Source organism: Scyliorhinus torazame, chromosome 5, assembly GCF_047496885.1.
Source record: "Scyliorhinus torazame isolate Kashiwa2021f chromosome 5, sScyTor2.1, whole genome shotgun sequence".
Taxonomy (NCBI): domain Eukaryota; kingdom Metazoa; phylum Chordata; class Chondrichthyes; order Carcharhiniformes; family Scyliorhinidae; genus Scyliorhinus; species Scyliorhinus torazame.
Genome location: NC_092711.1, coordinates 125923059 through 125941229, shown reverse-complemented (window position 1 = coordinate 125941229; position 18171 = coordinate 125923059). Strand labels below are relative to the sequence as shown.

Genomic DNA, 18171 nt, shown 5'->3' with positions numbered 1-18171 from the left:
TCACTCCCGCAGGGAATGTTGGGTAACAGCAGCGCCATTGAAGTATCCAAACAGAAGGAAACAAACTTAGTTACGCAATTCAAAGAAATTAATAAATACAACACCTACATTCTTGTGAATATCTGCGCTGTTGTATTCCATTCCTAAAAGACCTTTATTTTCTTGTCGGTACATGATTAGTTTTTTAAACTTTTTCCAACTTTTCCCTGACTCCTCTCAGGGTGCTAAGTCTGTCTGCGTCAATCCCACAGTCACTGGCTCCTCTCCTTCTCTATTTACTGATGCTGAACTGCAATTCAATGAGGGAAAATGTGAGTTGTTCATTTTGGAAGAATGAATGAGAAGGCGGATTCTTGTTTAAATGGTGAGACTGCAGAAAGCTGTAGCCCACAGGGACTTGGGGTTCTTGAAGCTCAGAAAGCTAGCAGACAGGAGCAGAAGGAAATAGGGAAGGCAAATGTGATGCGGGTGCTTATTCAAAGGCGATTTGGTCCCCTCATTTAAGGAAAGATATATCATTGGAGGCAGTATAGAGGAGATTTACACCAATGATCCTGGGTATGGAGACATTTCCATATGAGGAAAGATTAAACAAGTTGAGTCTGTACTCCTAGGAGTGCAGAAGTATGAGAAATGATATGACTAAAACATATAAGAGTTTTAGAGGGTTAGACAGGGTAAATATTGGGTGGATGTCCTTGAACGTTTTCAGGGCTGAGATCAATAGGTTTTTAATAATTAAGGGAAATCAGGGTTATGGAGAGAAGGCAGGAAAATGGACTTAGTGTTGGATCAGTCATTTTTTTAAATGGAGGAGCAGGCTTGAAAGGCTGAATGGCTTACTACTGTTCCTGTTGAATATTAATTATTCTATGGAACGATACAGCACAGATGGAAACTATTTGGCCCATTATACCAGTGCTGGCTCTTTGGAGGATTCATCCAATTAATTCCACAGTCATAATAATGATAATCTTTATTATTGTCACAAGCAGGCTTACATTAACATTGCAATGAAGTTACTGTGAAAAGCCCCGTGTTGCCACATTCCGGCCCTTGTTCGGGTGCACTGAGGGAGAATTCAGAATGTCCAATTCACCTAACAAGCACGTCTTTCGGGGCTTGTGGGAGAAACAGACTCCAATGAATATGGTTCAGTCCAGGCTGTGATTCGCAAAACAATACAATCACTGAAGTTACTTGTGAACTTGCTGGTGCATCAGTAGGTTGGAATCTGAGTGAATCCCCTCCCATACTGGGAGCAGGTGAATGGCGTCTCCATTGTGTGAAGACGCTGCTGTACAGTGAGGTGAGATGATTGTCTGAACACAAGACCGTTGAGTGGTAAGCTGCTGATTGGGCGGCACAGTAGCACAGTGGTTAGCACTGTTGCTTCACAGCTCCAGGGTCCCAGGTTCGATTTCTGGCTTGGGTCACTGTCTGTACAGAGTCTGCACATTCTCCCCGTATTTCCTTGTATTTCCTCCGGGTGCTCCGGTTTCCTCCCCTAGTCCAAAGATGTGCAGGTTAGGTGGATTGGCTTGGCCATTTTGAATTGCCCTTACTGTCCAAAAGGTTTAGGTGGGGTTACTGGTTTACGGGGTTAGGGTGGAGGTATAGGCTTAAGTCAGGTGCGCCTTCCAAGGGCCAGTGCAGACTCGATGGGCCAAATGGCCTCTTTCTGAACTGTAAATTCTATGATACAATGAGAGCATCTGAATGGTCTCTCTTAAGTGTGAACATGATAATGGGACATCAGTTCCCCAGAATCTTTATAACACTCTTCACAGTCTGGGCATTTAAATGGTCTCTCCCAGTGTGAACTCACTGGTGTCTCAGCAGATTGGAGGAATGAGCAAATCCCTTCCTACATTGGGAGAAGGTGAACAGCCTCTCCCCAGCGTGAATATGTTGGTGTGTCTATCCCTTTCCATACTCAGAGCACGTGAAAAGCGTCTGCCCAGTGTGAGTGCACTGATGAACTACTGGCTGGGATGGCTAATCAAATCCCTTCCCACAGTCCCCACATTCCCACGGTTTCTCCCCGGTGTGATTGCATTTATGTTTCGAAAGGCCAGATGATCAACTGAAGCTTCATCCACACACAGAACACGTGTACAGTTTCTCCCCACTGTGAACGGTGCTTTTTCCTTCCAAGTTCAAAATCTGATGATATTCAGTTCACGATAAATTCGATGAGTGTTAGATGCTGATGTGATGTTTAGTTTCTGTTTCCTAACTGTGTGAACTCGCTGGTGTAATGCTAGGTTAGTTGACCAATTGAATCCCAACCCACACACAGAGCACGTGTATGGCCTCTCCTGAGTGTGAATTTGCTAGTGTCTCAGCAGAGTGAATGTGTGAGCAAAATCCCTTCCCACACTGGGAGCAGGTGAATGGCCTCTCCCCGGTGTGACTGCGTCGATGAGTTTCCAGCTGGCATGGGTAATTGAATCCCTTCTCACAATCCCCACATTTCCATGGCATCTCCCTGTCATGACTGCAATTCTGTTCCAAAAATCCAGATGATTGGCTGAAATCTTGTCCACACACAGGACACATGGTACAATTTCTTCCTGCTGTGATCGGTGCTTTTTCCATTCATGTTCAAAATCCAATGATGTTCAGGTTACAATAAATTGGCTGTCTCCATCAGATTCTGATATCATGTTCGATGTCAGTTCCCCAATTGCAAAGCCTCCCCTTGTAATACCCTGTGAAATTGATTGAAAACAGAAAAAAGGGAGTGAGGGAGAATCCACAAAAAGGCAGGTGGTGAACTTGATCTGAATCAATCTGGTAATTTGTGGGGCCGGCAACAGGAAAATGTAACCACGAGAACTGCTGGATTGGCATAGAAACCCAACTGGTTCACCTCTATTGGAGTAGAGAGAAAGTGAAAGGGACTGTGGGAGGAAACCGGAGCACCTGAGGAAACCCACACAGACATGGGGAGAACATCCAAACTCCACTCAGTCACCCACGGTCGGATTTGAACCCGGGTTCTAGCACTATGAGGCAGTAGTGATATCCCCTGTGCCACCCCGTTCTTTCTTCTCTGCCTCATCAGTAAGACATTGGGACAGTTTGATGGACGGTGTCTCCATTCTGAATAATGGGTAACAAGCTCTTCCCAATGGGGAGTTGGTGTTGGTTATCCACAATGTTGTAAGGGGGCTGGTTAGAGGGGCTGGTTTAGCACATTGGGCTAAATCGCTGGCTTTGAAAGCAGACCAAGGCAGGCCAGCAGCACGGTTCAATTCCTGTACCAGCCTCCACGAACAGGCGCCGGAATGTGGCTTTTCACAGTAACTTCATTTGAAGCCTACTTGTGACAATATGCGATTTTCATTTTTCAGTTTCTGTGGTTTGGTTTTATGAAAATACCTGAAAATATTGTTTTAGAAAATGCTCCTCCCGGTCATTTGACATTTGCCCGCTACAAAGATGGCGATCACGCATGCGCCCTGATGCACATGGCATCTATTAAATATGGCGGCCGATTACCCGGGCCGAACAGGAGGATCTGCAGCCCCGCTCGGTACAAACTGGGTGGTCCAGTGAACTCTTTTCGGAGGTTTGTGGCTTACACATGTTTACGCAGAGTTACGCGATTCCTCGCTCCCTCCGTACTTACCAATTTCGGAGCTGAATAAGCAGCTCTCCGACGGCATTACCCACATTGCGCATGCTTCAATCACAGCGGACCCGGCCCCTCATTCACTCCGATTGGTTGGCGGACCTGCCGTTCTCAGTTGGTCCTCCAATCCCGCCCGTCCTCTTCCTATTGGTCGGGAGCTACCGTCAATCACCCGGACATTGTGACGGTTACACATACGCAGAGAATTGAGTCTCCAGATAAAACCGACTGAACGCCAAAAGCGGAGAATAAATACCTGCTGGTCCCAAATTTGCTGGTCTGGGGCTTCCCCGGGAACAGTCACAGGCTAATGGCTGCCATCTGAAATGAAATGATTCAGGGAGTAGCAGAGTGGTGAGAGGACAGGGAGTGAGTGGGGCTTCAGGGTCTCAGTGACTGAGAGAGAAATGATTGAATCTCAGTCTGCACACTGGTTAGAACTGAATGAAATGAAGTGAAAATGAAAATCGCTTATTGTCACAAGTAGGCTTCAAATGAAGTTACTGTGAAAAGGCCCTAGTCGCCACATTCCGGCGCCTGTTCGGGGAGGCTGGGAACCGAGCCAGAGTAGAGGTTGGGAGACAACTGGGAGTGGAGGAAAGGAATGGTGGTGATGGGACAATGAGTTAATAATAATCATTATAGGGCAGCACGGTGGCGCAGTGGGTTAGCACTGCAGCCTCACGGCGACGAGGTCCCAGGTTCGATTCCGGTTCTGGGTCACTGTCTGTGTGGAGTTTGCATATTCTCCCCGTGTTTGCGTGGGTTTCGCCCCACAACAAAAAGATCGGCAAGCTAGGTGGATTGGCCATGCTAAATTGCCTCTTAATTGGAAAAAAAATATGAATTGGGTACTCTAAATTTATTTTTTTAAATAATAATCTTTATGACAAGTAGGCTTACATTAACACTGCAATGAAGTTACTGTGAAAAGGCCCTAGTCGGTACACTCCGGTGCCTGTCTGGGTAAACTGAGGTAGAAAACCCACACAGACACTGGGCGAACGTGCAGACTCCGCACAGACGGTGACCCAAGCGGGAATCAAACACGGGACCCTGGCGCTGTGAAGCAACAGTTCCAGCCACTGTGCTACCGTGCCGCCTGCACGGCTAACGGTTATTCGATTCATTAGGATCAGAATGGTACAGGCCTTTGAATGTGGAAGGAGCAATGTTAAGTCTATTCTGCCCATGGGAAAAGATTTCAAATATTATTGTGACTGGAAACGTGCCGATACACACACACTCAAGTGAGTGTTCCAGTGAACTGACTGTGAAAAGAGCTTCACTCAGTTACACAGAAAGATCATACATAGGGTCAATCAGTGGGAAATATTTGGCAGATCTCGGGCGGGATTCTCCCATTCGGCAGCAGAGTGTCCACGCCGTTGGGAACGCCGTCGCGTTTCACGACGGCGTGAACAGGCTGCGGGGAGTACCGATTCTGGCCCCTACAGTGGGCCAGCACAGCGAGCCACTCCAGCCTCCCATCCCGGCACGAACTGTGCGCCGCGCCAACCCGCGCATGCGCAGTGGTCTCCCTCAACGTGCCGGCCCCGATGCAACATGGCGCGGGAGTTCAGGGACCGGCGTGTAACAAAATAGACCCAGGGAGCGAGAGGCTGGCCCGCCAATCAGTGGGCCCCAATCATGGGCCAGGCCCCATCGGAGGCCCCCCAGGGTCAGAGCCCCCTCCCCCTCCCCCACAGGCCGCACCCCTGACCCTGAGTGCAGAGTTCCCGCCGGCTGCGAACAGGTGTGGACAGCGCTGGCGGGACTACCTTTTCAGAGTGGCCACTCGGCCCATGCAGGCCGGAGAATCGTTGGCCTGGCCACGTACAGCGGCCTTAACCAACACTGTGCCAATCGCGCCGCAGAGCGGAGAATCTCATGCCGGCGTCAGGGCGCGATTGCGGGGATTCTCCGGCCCGGGGCTGGGAGAATCCCGCCCAAAGGATAATTTGGGGAAAAAGTGAAGTTGTCCTATAATAAAGTGAAGTTGGGAATAATAATAATTTAAACAGAGAGACTGCAGAATACGAGAGTAGAGAAGGATCTGTGTGTCTTTGTACACGAACCACAAGTGTATTTATTACCTCACACTTCTCCAGATTGATCTCCATTTGCTTCTTTGCTGCCCAGCTGATCAGTCTACCGATAGCGTCCTGTAGTTTACAACTTTATTCCTCACTGTCAACCACAACACTGCAAATGTCTCAACCATGTCCCTATGTTGAAGTCTAAATCATTCATATATACCACACAAAGCACGGAATCGTGTCCTGAACAATCCAGAACTCCGCTGGAAACAGTCTTCCGATCACAAAAATACCTCTGGACCAATCCCCTTTGCTTCCTGCTGCTCCAGCTGATGACATTTCCAGCGTAATGGAAGTGCCCTGGTTTTCCCACATGAAACTGGATGTGTATTCCACTAGGCTGGGATGGTCCTGCCGTGTCTTTATTTATTTCATTATTAACATTATTAACCTCTTATTATCTAAATTTCCATTTATCACTTTTCTTTCCACCTGACCCAGTCCATGGCTTTCTCCCTCATTGTCTGAAACACATGGCCAACTTTTGTATAATCCTGGTGCATACATTTCAGTCTAAATCATTGATATATACCGGAAAACTGTGGAGCCCCACTGCAAACAGACGTCCAGGCTTCATTCAGTCCTCAATGTGACTAACAGCAGCAACAACAGCTGAAGGGCAGCACGGTAGCATTGTGGATAGCACAATTGCTTCACAGCTCCAGGGTCCCAGGTTCGATTCCGGCTTGGGTCACTGTCTGTGCGGAGTCTGCACATCCTCCCCGTGTTTGTGCGGGTTTCCTCCGGGTGCTCCGGTTTCCTCCCACAGTCCAAAGATGTGCAGGTTAGGTGGATTGGCCATGATAAATTGCCCTAAGTGTCCAAAATTGCCCTTGGTGTTGGGTGGGGTTACTGGGTTATGGGGATAGGGTGGAGATGTTGGCCTTGGGTAGGGTGCTCTTTCCAAGAGCCGGTGCAGACTCGATGGGCTGAATGGCCTCCTTCTGCACTGTAAATTCGATGAAAAAAATGCTATGAATCCAAACCCTGCTGTTGTCTGTGAACCTGCTGATGTCTATGCAGGTTGTTTGACTGAGTGAATCTCCTCCCACACGCGGAGCAGTTGAACAGCCTCTGCCACTGATTCCGCAGTAACGCTCCCATGTGTGAGCAGCACGGTAGCTCAGTCGTTAGCACTGATGCTTCACAGCTCCAGGATCCCAGGTTCAATTCCCGGCTTTGGTCACTGTCTGCATGGAGTCTGCACGTTCTCCTGCGTGGGTTTCCATCGGGTGCTCTGGTTTCCTCCCACAGTCCAAAGATGTGCAGGTTGGGTGGATTTTCCAGGCTAAATTGCCCTTAGTGTCCAAAAAGGTTGGTGGGGTTATGGAGTTATGGTGGAGGTATGGGCTTCAGTAGGGTGCACTTTCCAAGGGCCGGTGCACTCGATGGGACGAATGCCCTCCTTCTGCACAGTAAATTCTATGATTCTGTCTCCGTGTGAACTCGCTGGTGTTTCCGCAGATTCGGTTTACTTTTAAATCTCTTTTCACAGTCAGAACATTTAAAAGGTTTCTGATCAGTGTGAACAAGTTGGTGTGTATTGAGGTGGGATGACTGAGTGAATTTCTTGTCACACACGGGGCAAGAGTACGGTCTCTGTCCAGTGTGAACTCGTTGATGTTGCAGAAGGTTGGATGAATCATTGAATTCCTGCCGACACATAGGGCAGCTGAATGGTCTCTCCCCAGTGTGAACTCGATGGTGTCTCAGAAGGTGGGCTGACCGAGTGAATCCCTTCCCACACTTGGAGCAGGTGAATGGCCTCTCCCCAGTGTGAATGCGTTGGTGTTTCACAAGATCCCTTTTGCTTTTAAATGTTTTCTCACAGTCAGAACAATTAAAAGGTCTCTGGTCAGTGTGAACAGATTGATGAGTCAGAAGCTGGGATGAACAAGTGAATCCCTTCCCGCACACCGAGCAGGTGAACGGCCTCTCCCCAGTGTGAGTGCGTTGATGTATCATTAAACACCTTTTACTTTTAAAGCTCTTCTCACAGTCAGAACATTTAAAAGATTTCTTATCAGTGTGAACACGTTGGTGTGTCCGGAGGTTCGATGACTGAGTGAATCCCTTCCCACACACGGAGCAGGTGAACGGCCTTTCCCCAGTATGACTGCGTTGGTGGAACAGTAAATCCTTTCTGCTTTTAAAGCTCTTCTCACAGTCAGCACATTTAAACGGTCTCTGGTCAGTATGAACATGCTGGTGTGTGATGAGGTTGGATAACGTAGTGGATCCCTTCCCACACACAGAGCAGGTGAATGGCCTTTCCCCAGTGTGAATACGTCGATGAGTTTCCAATTCAGATGGGGAATTGAATCCTTTCCCACAGTCCCCACATTTCCACGGTTTCTTCATAGTTATTGACAGCCGTGATGTTATTAAATGGTGGACCAGGCTCACGGGGCTGAATGTCCTATTGCTGCTTCTTGATTCCTTTGGTGCGAATGTCCTTATGTCTCTCCAGCTTGGATCATCAGTTGAAGCCTGAGTACGGTGTCTCCCTGATATAAATGCTGCAATTTAATTTCATGCTGTGTGATTGGTTAAAGCTCAGTTCCAGCTAACTGTGGAAAATGACTTAGGTGTCTGACTTAGATGTCTGTGTCTCGGTGCTTTTCCAATCACAGTGATTTTTAACCTTTTTCCCCAAAGACGAAACAGACAAACATTTCTCCTTCCACGTTGAAAGGCCGGTCCTGATGAATCAAGTGTCTCTGTCAGATCTCGACATGATGTTTGCATCTGCAAATATTCTGTAAAATTAAATTACTGAATTACTGTGAATATATAAGACACAAACAGGCCATTCTGGCACAGATTCTGCTGCTGTCCTTACTTGGCACAAATCTCCTACTGTCCCGCTTATCTCATCTTTCCATGGTAATGAATTGCACATTCCAAACCTGTAAGTTAATAAATTTGTCCACACGGGGGGAAGCCGAGGTCGGCCAGAGTTTCCTGACTTCTGGGAGCAACATGGGGGGTGCAATTACGCTCGAAAGGGATCTAGCGGGGGGGGGGGGGGGGGGGGTTAACTGGGTTGCTGCTGCTGGGGAGAAGGGGGAGCTGGTATGGGGTGGGGTGGTCGGGGCGGGAGGGCGCCGTTGGGGGAAGATACGGCTACGTGGGAACCGGGTGAGGAGCTGGATTGAAAAAGGAGATGGCTAGTCGACAAGGGGGGGGGGGTAAAAGAGCCCCCCAACCCGGCTGATCATGTGGAATGTGAGAGGGCTGAACGGGCCGATTAAGAGGGCACGGGTACTCACACACCTAAAAAAACTTAAGGCAGATGTGGCTATGCTGCAGGAGACGCATCTGAAATTCATAGACCAGGTCAGACTTCGCAAAGGATGGGTGGGGCAGGTGTTTCATTCGGGGCTAGACGCAAAAAACAGGGGGGTGGCTATATTAGTGGGGAAGCGGGTAATGTTTGAGGCAAAGACCATAGTGGCGGATAGTGGGGGCAGATACGTGATGGTGAGTGGCAGATTGCAAGGGGAGGCGGTGGTTTTAGTGAACGTATATGCCCCGAACTGGGATGATGCCAATTTTATGAGGCGTATGTATGTTGGGACGCATCCCGGACCTAGAGGCGGGAAAGTTGGTAATGGGTGAAGATTTTAATACGGTGCTGGACCCAGGGCTGGACAGATCGAGGTCCAGGACCGGAAGGAGGCCGACTGCAGCTAGGGTGCTCAAGGACTTTATGGAGCAGATGGGAGGAGTAGACCCCTGGAGATTTAGTAGACCTAGGAGTAAGGCGTTTTCGTTTTTCTCCTATGTCCACAAAGTCTATTCACGGATAGATTTTTTTGTTTTGGGAAGGGCACTGATCCCGAAGGTGACGGGGACGGAGTACACGGCTATAGCCATTTCGGATCATGCTCCACATTGGGTGGACCTGGAGATAGGGGAGGAAAAAGAACAGCACCCACCCTGGAGAATGGACATGGGATTATTGGCAGATGAGGGTGTGTGTTTAAGGGTGAGGGGGTGTATTGAAAGGTACTTGGAACTCAATGACAATGGGGAGGTTCAGGTGGGAGTGGTCTGGGAGGCGTTGAAGGCTGTGGTTAGAGGAGAGCTGATATCTATCAGGGCACATAAAGGAAAGCAGGAGGGTAGGGAAAGGGAGCGGTTGTTGAAAGAACTTTTGAGGGTGGACAGACAATATGCGGAGGCACCGGAGGAGGGACTGTACAGGGAAAGGCAAAGGCTACATGTAGAATTTGACTTGTTGACTACGGGTAATGCAGAGGCACAATGGAGGAAGGCACAGGGTGCACAGTACGAATATGGAGAGAAGGCGAGCAGGTTGCTGGCCCACCAACTGAGGAAAAGAGGAGCAGCGAGGGAGATAGGGGGGGTGAGAGATGAGGAAGGAGAGATGGAGCGGGGAGCGGAGAGAGTGAATGGAGTGTTCAAGGCATTTTATGAAAGATTATATGAAGCTCAGCCCCCGGAAGGGAAGGAGAGAATGATGTGCTTTCTGGATCAGCTGGAATTTCCTAAGGTGGAGGAGCAGGAGAGGGAGCACAGATTGAGACGGAGGAAGTAGTGAAAGGGAGCGGATGTATGCATGCGGGGAAGGCCCCGGGACCAGACGGATTCCCAGTGGAATTTTATAGGAAATATATGGACTTGCTGGCCCCGCTACTGATGAGAATCTTTAATGAGGCTAGGGAAAGGGGGCAGCTGCCCCCGACTATGTCAGAGGCATCGATATCGCTCCTCCTAAAGAAGCAAAAAGACCCGCTGCAATGCGGGTCCGATAGGCCCATTTCCCTCCTGAATGTGGATGCTAAGATTCTGGCCAAGGTAATGGCAACGAGGATAGAGGATTGTGTCCCGGGGGTGGTTCATTTTTTTTTTTATTTTAAATATGTTTTATTGAAATTTTTTTCCCAAACAACAATTTTTCCCCTCTTACAAAGCAAACGCAACAATAACAATACAGAAATTTTTAACAATACACAAGTAACAAAACCCCTTTATCTTTGACCTAAACTAAACTAAACCCCCCCCCCCCTTCCCCCTGGGTTGCTGCTGCTGGTCATCTGTCTTCCCTCTAACGTTCCCCTAGGTAGTCGAGAAATGGCTGCCACCGCCTGGTGAACCCTTGAGCCGATCCTCTCAGGGCAAACTTTATCTGCTCCAGTTTAATGAACCCCGCCATATCATTTACCCAGGCCTCCAGTCCGGGGGGTTTCGCCTCCTTCCACAGGAGGAGGATCCTGCGCCGGGCTACTAGGGACGCAAAGGCCACAACGCCGGCCTCTTTCGCCTCCTGCACTCCCGGCTCTTCCGCAACTCCAAATAGAGCTAACCCCCAGCCTGGTTTGACCCGGGCCTTCACCACCCGCGAAATCACTCCCGTCACTCCCTTCCAATACCCTTCCAGTGCCGGACACGCCCAAAACATATGTGCGTGGTTTGCCGGGCTCCCGCCACACCTCCCACATTTGTCCTCCACTCCAAAGAACCTGCTCAATCTTGCTCCCGTTATGTGTGCTCTATGTAGCACCTTAAATTGAATCAGGCCAAGCCTGGCGCATGGGGAAGAGGAATTTACCCTGCTTAGGGCATCAGCCCACATACCCTCCTCTATCTCCTCCCCTAGTTCTTCTTCCCACTTTCCTTTTAGTTCGCCCACCGACTCCTCCCCCTCTTCCCTCATCTCTCGGTAAATCTCTGACACCTTGCCCTCTCCGACCCACACCCCTGAAAGCACCCTGTCCTGTATCCCCTGTGTCGGGAGCAACGGAAATTCCCTCACCTGTTGTCTAGTAAACGCCCTCACCTGCATATATCTCAAGAAATTTCCCCGGGGCAACTTATACTTTTCCTCCAATGCTCCCAAGCTCGCAAAAGTCCCATCTATAAATAAATCTCCCACCCTCCTAATTCCCAACTGGTACCAGCTCTGAAATCCTCCATCCATTCTTCCTGGGGCGAACCTATGGTTGTTCCTGATTGGGGACCCCACCAGGGCTCCCCGCACCCCTCTCTGTCGCCTCCACTGTCCCCAGATATTCAATGTTGCCGCCACCACTGGGTTCGTGGTAAACCTTTTAGGTGAGATCGGTAGCGGCGCCGTCACCAGCGCCTCTAAACTCGTCCCTTTACAGGACTTTCTCTCCAGTCTTTTCCACGCCGCTCCCTCGCCCTCCATCATCCATTTACGTATCATTGCCACATTGGCGGCCCAATAGTAATCGCCCAATTTCTGTAGTGCCAATCCTCCTCTGTCCCTACTACGCTGAAGGAACCCCCTCCTTACTCTCGGAACTTTCCCTGCCCACACGAAGCTCGTGATGCTCCTGTCTATTTTATTAAAAAAGGTCTTGGTGATTAGTATAGGGAGACATTGAAATACAAATAAGAACCTCGGGAGGACCATCATCTTAATTGCTTGCACCCTGCCCGCCAGCGATAGAGGCTGCATGTCCCACCTCTTGAAGTCCTCCTCCATTTGTTCTACCAACCGTGTCAGATTAAGTCTGTGCAAGGTTCCCCAGCTCCTAGCGATCTGAATCCCCAGGTATCGGAAGTTTCTTTCCACTTTCCTTAGAGGCAAGCCTTCTATCTCTCTACTCTGGTCCCCTGGATGTATCACAAATAATTCACTCTTCCCCATGTTTAGCCTATACCCCGAGAAATCCCCGAACCCCCTCAAAATTCGCATAACCTCTATCACCCCCCCCCGCTGGGTCCGACACGTATAACAATAGGTCATCCGCGTATAACGAGACTCGGTGTTCTTCTCCCCCTCTAATCACCCCTCTCCATTTCCTGGAGTCTCTCAATGCCATGGCCAGAGGTTCAATTGCCAACGCGAACAACAATGGAGACAGCGGGCATCCCTGTCTTGTTCCCCTATATAGTCGGAAATACTCCGATCTATGTCGAACTCCGATCTATGTCTACCGGGGGTGGTTCATGAGGATCAAACTGGGTTTGTGAAGGGGAGACAGCTGAACACAAATATACGGAGGCTGCTAGGGGTAATGATGATGCCCCCACCAGAGGGGGAAGCGGAGATAGTGGTGGCGATGGATGCCGAGAAAGCATTTGATAGAGTGGAGTGGGATTATTTGTGGGAGGTGCTGAGGAGATTTGGCTTTGGAGGTGGGTATATCAGATGGGTACAGTTGCTGTATAGGGCCCCGATGGCGAGAGTGGTCACGAATGGACGGGGGTCTGATTATTTTCGGCTCCATAGAGGGACGAGGCAGGGATGTCCTCTGTCCCCGTTATTCTTTGCACTGGCGATTGAGCCTCTGGCCATAGCATTGAGGGGTTCCAGGAAGTGGAGGGGAGTACTCAGGGGAGGAGAAGAACACCGGGTATCTCTGTATGCGGATGATTTGTTGTTGTATGTGGCGGACCCGGCAGAGGGGATCCCAGAGATAATGTGGATACTTGGGGAGTTTGGGGATTTTTCAGGGTATAAATTGAACATGGGGAAAAGTGAGTTGTTCGTGGTGCATCCAGGGTAGCAGAGCAGGGAAATAGAGGATTTACCGTTGAGGAAGGTAACAAGGGACTTCCGGTACTTGGGGATCCAGATAGCTAAGAATTGGGGTACATTACACAGGCATAATTTAACGCGGTTGGTGGAACAGATGGAGGAGGACTTTAAGAGATGGGACATGGTGTCCCTGTCACTGGCAGGTAGGGTGCAGGCAGTTAAAATGGTGGTCCTCCCAAGATTCCTTTTTGTGTTTCAGTGCCTCCCGGTGGTGGTCACGAAGGCTTTTTTCAAGAGAATCGAGAAGAGTATTATGAGTTTTGTGTGCGCCGGGAAGACCCCGAGAGTGAGGAGGGGAATTTTGCAGCGTAGCAGGGACAGGCAGGGGGGGGGTTGGCACTACCGAGCCTAAACGACTATTACTGGGCCGCCAATGTTTCAATGGTGTGTAAGTGGATGGGAGAAGGGGAGGGAGCGGCGTGGAAGAGATTGGAGAGGACTAGCCTACAAGCAATGGTGGCGGCACCGTTGCCGTTCTCACCGAAGAAATACACCACAAGCCCAGTGGTGGTGGCTACACTGAAAATTTGGGGGCAGTGGAGACGGCATAGGGGAAAGACGGGAGCCTCGGTGCGGTCCCCGATAAGAAATAACCATAGGTTTGTTCCGGGGAGAATGGATGGGGGATTTGGAGCATGGCAAAGAGCTGGGGTAGTACAATTGAGAGATCTGTTCGTGGATGGGACGTTTGCGAGTCTGGGTGCGCTGACGGAAAAATATGGGTTGCCCCAAGGGAATGCATTTCGGTATATGCAACTGAGGGCTTTCGCGAGGCAACAGGTGAGGGAATTTCCGCAGCTCCCGACGCAGGAGGTGCAGGATAGAGTGATCTCAGAGACATGGGTGGGATGGTAAGGTGTCGGACATATATAGGGAAATGAGGGACGAGGGGGAGATCATGGTAGATGAGCTGAAAGGGAAATGGGAAGAAGAGCTGGGGGAGGAGATTGAGGAGGGGCTGTGGGCTGACGCCCTACGTAGGGTAAACTCATCGTCCTCGTGTGCCAGGCTAAGCCTGATACAATTCAAGGTTCTACACAGGGCGCATTTGAGTGGAGCACGGCTCAGTAGATTTTTTTGGGTAGAGGATAGGTGTGGGAGATGCTCGAGAAGCCCAGCGAATCACACCCACATGTTCTGGTCATGCCCGGCGCTACAGGGGTTCTGGGTGGGGGTGGCAAAGGTGCTTTCGAAGGTGGTGGGGGTCCGGGTCGAACCAAGCTGGGGGTTGGCTATGTTCGGGGTTGCAGAAGAGCCGGGAGTGCAGGAGGCGAGAGAGGCTGATGTTTTGGCCTTTGCGTCCCTAGTAGCCCGGCGCAGGATATTGTTAATGTGGAAGGAAGCCAAACCCCCGGGTGTGGAGACCTGGATAAACGACATGGCAGGGTTTATAAAGTTAGAACGGATCAAGTTCGTATTAAGAGGTTCGGCTCAAGGGTTCACCAGGCGATGGCAACCGTTCGTCGAGTACCTCACAGAAAGATAGAGGGAATGGAAAAGAAGAAGACAACAGCAGCAACCCAGGGGGGAGGGGGGGGGGGGGGGGGAGGAACCGGACGGACTCTCAGGGATGTCATTGTATATGTATAGACACTTGTTATAGGTAATGTATATTGGATTGATGGATTGTATCTTTGGAGAGTAACTATTTTTGACAAGGCAGTTGCCACTTGGTTTTGTTTTTGTTTATATATTATTTATTTATTTGTTTAAAATTGGCCACGGTTATTTATATTGCTTTATTGTTGTTCAAAAGAAAAACTATGTACTGTTATGCTTGGCCACAAAATTTTGAATAAAATATATTTTTTAAAAATAAATAAATTTGTCCATATTGCCCCCTTTGATTTATTCATAACTTCTTGTATTTATGACTCATTGTTTATTGATGATCCCTGTTATTGGACTCTCCCACATCATCCCATAGTGGGCAGCATGGTAGCATAGTGATTAGCACAATTGCTTCACAACTCCAGGGTCCCAGGTTTGATTCCCGGCTGGGTCACTGTCTGTGCGGAGTCTGCACGTTCTCCCCATGTGTGCGTGGGTTTCCTCCGGGCTCTCCGGTTTCCTCCCACAGTCCAAAGATGTGCAGCTTAGGTGGATTGGCAATGCTAAATTGCCCTTAGTGTCGGTTGAGTGGGGTTAGTGGGTTATGGGGATAGGGTGGTGTGGGCTTGGGTAGGATGCTCTTTCCAAAAGCTGGTGCAGACTCGATGGGCCGAATGGCCTCCTTTTGCACTGTAAATTCTATCTATCTATCCCTTTCCAAACTACTGATAATTTTAAAGATTTGTATCAGGCCACTGCTTAATTCCTTGTTTTCAATAGAAAAAAGGCCCCACTCCATTTAATATTTCCTGATCGCTGTAATCTCTCATTTTACAAAAGTCAATGCAGGATAGAAATCGCAAAGAGACAAACCTTTCTGTTGGGTTCAGTTTGTTGTGTGCAAATTCTCCAATTCTAACCCCCTGTAAAAGGAGTTTACAAAAGCCATCACTGTCAGTCCAGGATAGAAATTCTGAACAGGCAATTCTAATTTCTCTGGAACATTGTTTCCTCTCTTGTTCCTCCAAAGCTGTAAATCCCCATCCCACACACTCTCCCTCCTCCCTGGACTGAAATCCAAACCCATTTCACCATTTCTTTCCTCCACTCCCAGTTTTCTCCCTCCCTCTCCTCTGCCTGGGTTCAGTTCTCCAGCTCCTGTCTGCAGACTGACAATAAAATCAATGGGTCTTATTGGGGGTTTGTGTCCTCTAGTGGGTGTTTGTGAATCCCCCCCCCCCACCCACCTGCCAGGGTTTCCTTCCTTCCCAGAGATCAGAGTCATCGAATTCACAGTGCAGAAGGAGGCCATTCGGCCCATCGACTCTGCACCGGCTCTTGGTAAGAGCACCCTACCCAAGCCCACACCTCCTCCCTATCCCCATAACCCGGTAACACAACCCAGCACTAAAGGCAATTTTGGACAAGGGGGCAGCACAAGTGGATAGCACTGTGGCTTCATAGCGCCAGGGTCCCAAGTTCGATTCCCGGCTTGAGTCACTGTCTGTGCGGGGTCTGCACGTTCTCCCCGTGTCTGCGTGGGTTTCCTCCGGGTGCTCCGGTTTCCTCCCACAGTCCAAAGACATGCAGGTTAGGTGTATTGGCCATGATAAATTGCCCTTGGTGATCAAAAAGGTGAGGAGGGATTATTGGGTTACGGGGATAGGGTGGAAGTGAGGGCTTAAGTGTGTCGGTGCAGACTCCGTGGGCCAAATGGCCTCCTTCTGCACTGTATGTTCTCTGTTCTAAACCCACGCAGACACGGGGAGAACATGCAGACTCCACACAGTGAGCCAAGCCAGGAATCCAACATGGAGTTGTGAAGCAATTGTGCTAACCACTATGCCACCGTGCTGTCCTCATTGATTTGAGTTAAAAAGTGTAAGGTCTTATTTATTGACCCCCGCCCCCCATCGTCTGATATGAACCATCCTCCAGTGTCTGAAGCAGGATGGTGCCTGTTAACCTGGGCCTGTTCCCGGGAGGGAGGGAGAAGCCCCGCAGCTGCAAACCAGGGAGCTGACAATGATTGTGAAGGGTTTGCTCCAGCTCACAATGCCCGGGGACTGATTGACGGCAGGTTCGGACCAATAGGAAGAGGGGGCGGGGCTGGAGGATCGAACAAGAGCAGCTGGTCCTTCAGCCAATCAGAGTGAATGGGAGACGGAGCAAAGCCGGGGCTCTCGCTCCCTCCGCATGCGCCGGGCGACCCGGGCCTGTCTCAGGAAAAGCCCGAGTGGCTGTCGCCGGTTCAACTGCTGTATCCGAGTTTCGTATTCGGAGCTTCGGGCTACACGGAGTGTTTATGAAGCCTCCCGACGCACCCGCCGGCTCCATCCCTCCCTCAGGACTCACCGCGCGGGATGTGACCGGCTCACGATTTCCATCCGATCGCCTGAATCCTGAACTGTCATCGGCACTGCGCATGCTCCAACCAACGTGTGAGACCGGGTCCCAGCCCCGCCCCTTATTCAGTCTGATTGGTTGGAGGACCAGCAGCTCCGCTTGGTCCTCCAGATCCGCCCATCTCTTGCAATTGGTCCAGAGCAGCAGTCAATCAGTCCCCGGGCATTGTGAACTGGAGCATGCGCAGTGCCAATGATGAACCAGGCTGCGAGGTTCACTGAAACCCGGTGGAGACTGCAAACCCCAGCAAGAAGTTTCCGGGCTCGGGTTTGCATCGAGCTCCATGGAGACAGTTGCAGCCTGCTCCCGGTGACACTCTTAAGTTAATGGCCACCGTCTTTATAGAAGCTGCACACCCACAGGGGGAAATAAATCAGAGATAGAGTTTGTTGTGAAACCAATGGGATATTGTAAAACAGGAGATCAGGGTTACAGTCAACAACAACAACTTCTATTTATATAAAACCTTTAACATCATAAATCATCCCAGTCAACTTCACAGCAACTTTATAAAACAAAGTGAGACTCCCAGACACAAAAGGAGATATTAGGGCAGGTGACCAAAAACTTGGTCAAAGAGGTGAGTTTTAAAGAGTCTGAAAGGAGGTGAGTGAGGTGGAGACGGGGAGGTTTAGGGAGGGAATTCAGTGCTTGGGACCGAGGGAACTGAAAACCATGGCGGAGTAATTAGAATCGGGGGTGTACAAGAGTCCAGGATCAGAGCTGTGCAGATGTCTCAGGGGTTTGTGGGGCTGGAGGAGATGACAGAGACAGGGGGAGATGAGGCCATGGAGGGGTTTGAAAACAAGGGTGGGAATAGACTGGGAGCGAATGCAAGTCGGAGCACAGGGGTGATAGGGGAAAGGAACTGGCAGTGAATTAAGACATGGGTAGCAGACTTTTGGATGGTTTTACTTTTACAGAGGTAGAATGTGGGA

General features: G+C 49.8%; 1 protein-coding gene and 1 long non-coding RNA gene across 5 annotated transcripts in view; both read right to left on the bottom strand.

Annotated features, from left to right (window-relative positions):
• LOC140421854 (uncharacterized) overlaps positions 1-18171 on the bottom strand; it is a 514775-nt gene that overhangs the window by 284549 nt on the left and 212055 nt on the right. The window lies entirely within an intron of this gene.
• On the bottom strand, positions 963-17285 carry LOC140421835 (uncharacterized). 4 transcript variants are annotated; one of them, XR_011947116.1, is made up of 3 exons: positions 17183-17285; positions 5737-8498; positions 963-2714 (listed from the first exon to the last, which is right to left on the bottom strand). XR_011947116.1 is itself a non-coding variant. In XM_072506807.1 (3 exons), the coding sequence occupies exon 3, from the start codon at positions 8098-8100 to the stop codon at positions 7162-7164; it is 939 nt and encodes a 312-aa protein (XP_072362908.1). In that variant the 5' UTR covers positions 8101-8498; positions 15701-15750; positions 17183-17241; the 3' UTR covers positions 5686-7161. The 4 variants fall into 4 exon arrangements, 3 of the variants coding, with proteins under 3 accessions (XP_072362908.1, XP_072362906.1, XP_072362909.1); XM_072506807.1 differs by lacking the exon at positions 963-2714 and adding an exon at positions 15701-15750 and having other exon boundaries at positions 5686-8498; positions 17183-17241; XM_072506805.1 differs by lacking the exon at positions 963-2714 and having other exon boundaries at positions 5686-8498.

Excerpts from the sequence above, each read along its gene's own strand:
- LOC140421835 (XM_072506805.1), bottom strand. The coding sequence starts at position 8,100 with ATGAAGAAACCGTGGAAATGTGGGGACTGTGGGAAAGGATTCAATTCC.